The 3,662-nt window shown below is 38.6% G+C and overlaps 1 protein-coding gene across 1 annotated transcript; it reads right to left on the bottom strand.

The window, feature by feature from the left end:
• Positions 1 to 160: 160 nt before the first annotated feature.
• On the bottom strand, positions 161 to 2,050 carry LOC110037518 (probable receptor-like protein kinase At5g24010). The gene has a single exon (XM_020742185.1). It carries the CDS (start codon positions 1,902 to 1,904, stop codon positions 495 to 497), a length of 1,410 nt encoding a protein of 469 aa, XP_020597844.1. The 5' UTR covers positions 1,905 to 2,050; the 3' UTR covers positions 161 to 494.
• Between the last annotated feature and the right edge of the window lie 1,612 nt (positions 2,051 to 3,662).

Here is a 3,662-nt window from a genome sequence, read left to right as displayed (position 1 = left end):
AAAGATAATGTTTTTCACGTTGACAAATAAAGGCGTTTATGCTATCTTAAGTTTAATGGTTTGTTTGCTAAGATTAAATTTTTGGGTACTTAAAAATGGAAGCATTAAAACAAAAATGCTAACCTTCAACAATCGTACAGATAAATCCAAATGTATGAAATTGACCACTCAATGAATTCAATTAAATCCACAAGTGAATACTAAACAGCAAACTGCTAGTTATATTCAAAACACAAAATCAATAGCTTCCATTAATATATGCTTTAAAAGAAATAGCAAGGGGCAGAAATCTAAAATTAGGTGGGGTGTGCGGGCACACCCTAAGCTAAACGTGACTTTACCATCCTACACAGAGCATTTAGCTTTCACAAAGTCCACTCTTCTAGATCACAAAAGTAGATATTTATCAGGAACTTACAAAACCAACAGATCAAGTAGCCAAACTCTGACCTATTAGGCCCTAAGAGAAACCTTAGGAAGAAGATGACTTCTCCTCATGCAAATTGGCCTCCTTTTGCAATTTTAACATCCATCGGCAAAGGAGACCATGCAATGCGGTTTCTTGACTCAGCCCTCCTTCTCAATATTAACATAAACCCAACAGCCGACAACATGACAAAAGCAGACCAACAAATAAGTGAACGGATAACTGTGCTAAAGCCACCTCGTGAACTATGTAAAACCAAAGCAAATGGAAGCACACCGTCCAAGCTTCCAACGGTGTTATTAAGTTTCATAATTTCCAGTCCATTCAGCAACCCATCAACCCTCGAATGACCAACGAACCTGGAAGGGCCAATGCTGACAAACAGAAAGTCTGAAATGCCCACATCAGCAACAAAGTCCACATAGTAAGGAGAAGCCAAAACTTGAACAGTTGCAGAGGAGATATCAAAATTTTCATATGCAAGATGTCCGTTGATGAAAACATTAAAATACAGCTCATTAAGAGCCAAGCTAGCAATATCGCAGAAGTGCAACCGAATGAGGTACTTATATCCATGATCCACGGGGAATTTCCATGTCATTCTAGAGCTTAGCTCAGAAGAATTGACAACATCAATAATCCTTGCAGTATTATACCCACTGTCAGGTGCTACTTCACGGCTGGGCCCATACCTCTGGTACACAATCCTGCCACTAAAAGATACATTTTTGGCAATAGAATTTGAATAAAAAAACTCAGTATCAGGAGCCCATGTCCTCCACAGGGTATCATTAAACGGTGTCACTTTTGGACCCCCAACATTGATCCGAAACATGATTTCCATCGCCAATTTCGATAACCCATCAAAACTCAAAACTTGGTCAGCTTGAACCAATCTTGCCCTATCTTCTACAAGGTCTGCTGGCGCAGAGATGACTTCGATGGCGTTCACAAACGCAAATGAGGACGAATCCACTGGCACGAAGAAGATCACGAGCTTTTCCGCGTCTGCTTTCAAGATGAACTCCTTCATCGGAGAGTCGGAAGAAGCGGTAAAATTGCTGAGCAAAACGAAGCCAGAGGCCACGACATGGAAATGAGCAGAGGCAAGGTCGTGGCTGTGGGTGGAGAAGGGATAGAAATGAAGGCGGACGATATGTGTGCCCTTGTTGCTGATGTGGAACTCGTAAGAGGAAGGAGACGTGAAAACCCTAGCTGATTTGTAAAGAGAAGCGTATGTGTGGGATTGGAGAGGGGGGTTAGCATCTGCGGAGATAGAGATTGGATTATCGGAGATGAGACAACTGGCATCGGGCAGGAAGATGCGGTGGTCATCGAGGGTGGTGGGGGTAAGGGAGCCACATGAGATGAGGTGGTTGTCGGGAGGAGAGAAGAGAGCAGAAGAGTGGGAGAGGAGGGCGAGTAATTGGAAGATGATATTGAGGTGAAGATGTCTAGGGTTTCGTCGATTGGCCATAAGAATTGTGATTAGAAGGAAGTATAGGATGTTGAAGATGAATGAATGCGCGCGAGAAGATGAATGAACGCGGGTTAGAAGAAGATCAGGGAAAATGGAGAAGCTGTCAGCTTCGGGAGTGTCTAGATGGTGGGGAATACGCGTTACTTGTGCTTAGTGGGTCCAGCGAGGGTGGGAAAGGGATTGGATGGCCCACCAAGAGCATCAACAGTGCTGGCCCACTCACCAAGTGGTTTTACTCGCTTAGCAGTAAAATGCATACAACTGAGGTCTAATTATTACGTACAGCAGCTGTTGCGCTCTCTGTATATAATAATCGCTCGATAAATGAGAGGGTAAAAAAATTTATGTCCGAAAGCTCACAATTAGAGCTGCAAATGGATATATTTAACTAGTTACTCATTATTTAATTTGATAGGAGCTTTTTCATGTTCTTTTAATTAATTAATTGAATGAATTAAAACACTTCGGTAAATTCAAGATCTTTAAATCAACATATTTGAACATCTCCACCACCTTTTTTGATTCATTTATATTGACCAACACAATCATTTAAAGCCCACGAATAAATTGATTAAGAAGCTCAATAAACAATTTCTTTTAAAGTTCAAGTTAAATAGCTTTAGTGCATATGAATAGAATGGGTTAGCGCTTAATTTAAGTTTGTCAATAAGTCCAATTAAAACTTACTTTAAGATTCATTTAAGTTAAATTAAATTTAATTTTAAATTGTAGTACATATAATAAGATAAAAAAGTTGTTTATTTAGTTCATTGTTTTAATGTATTTATATGTTTCTATTAGTTATGCATTTAATAGTTCATTCATGTAAAAGCTCATTTGTATTAGTAAGTTCAATATGTAATTCATTAATAAGCTCAATAAAGCCCATTTGCTTAGAAAATAAATAGTTCAACCATACTACTCATTATTGCGTTTAATAAGTCATATTAAATAAAGATTATTTGGATATAAATTAAGTAGCTCGATAATTTACTCATTAATATGCTTGATAATACTCAATTATCATTATATGAAATGATCAAGAACCAAACTTAAATAGTATTTAAGTTTGAACATAGACACAAAGCTCGATTGGAATCGAGCTGAAATTTTATAAATAAGCTCAAGCTTGAACACAACCCTACTCGACTCAGCTCAGTTCATTTGCAGCCCTAGTCAGCATATACATTACTTCCTTCTACTCTTCTGGAATTGCCACTCCTCGATCTTTTATCTTACACTAGCAAAATCATCTTTTGCAGGTTTAACAATCAATACCTCCTTCTCCACCCTTAGGTACAAAGTCTCTTCTGGCAGCACATTATTAATTTGAGATTCTTTGATATTCTCCTCCCTAGGAGGCTCCAGAGCATTTCCATCTATCACCCTCACATTGTCTTCAAAAGCTCCATTATCCACCCCTCTCTTCATCCTCTCCACTGGATCTTTTAGCCAATTCCGCATTATGCACGTGATCTCCTCCTACTCAAACATGTTAGGAGGGGTTTTTTTAAACTCTAGATGTAGCACGTAGCAATTATCAACAAGATGTTCAAACATACAACAATTTGAACAATAATGAGGATGTTGTTCAACAATAACTTTTTTCCAAGAGTTATTGTGTGCAGTGCCTATCCACACGCCATTCCCAATATTTTGTGTGATATTTCTTTCAATGAGCACTCGCGCAAGAGATGGTCTAGTTAAATGAAATGTAGGAATGTCCTTTTTCATCGGCCTCCCAAATATAACACT

Source organism: Phalaenopsis equestris, unplaced genomic scaffold (assembly GCF_001263595.1).
Source record: "Phalaenopsis equestris unplaced genomic scaffold, ASM126359v1 Scaffold220533, whole genome shotgun sequence".
Taxonomy (NCBI): domain Eukaryota; kingdom Viridiplantae; phylum Streptophyta; class Magnoliopsida; order Asparagales; family Orchidaceae; genus Phalaenopsis; species Phalaenopsis equestris.
The sequence above is the reverse complement of the archived record's forward strand: the minus strand, read 5'-3'. Positions and strand labels throughout refer to the sequence as shown.

Bases quoted from the DNA above. Each gene is read 5' to 3' on its own strand.
- LOC110037518 (XM_020742185.1), bottom strand. From the start codon at position 1,904: ATGGCCAATCGACGAAACCCTAGACATCTTCACCTCAATATCATCTTC.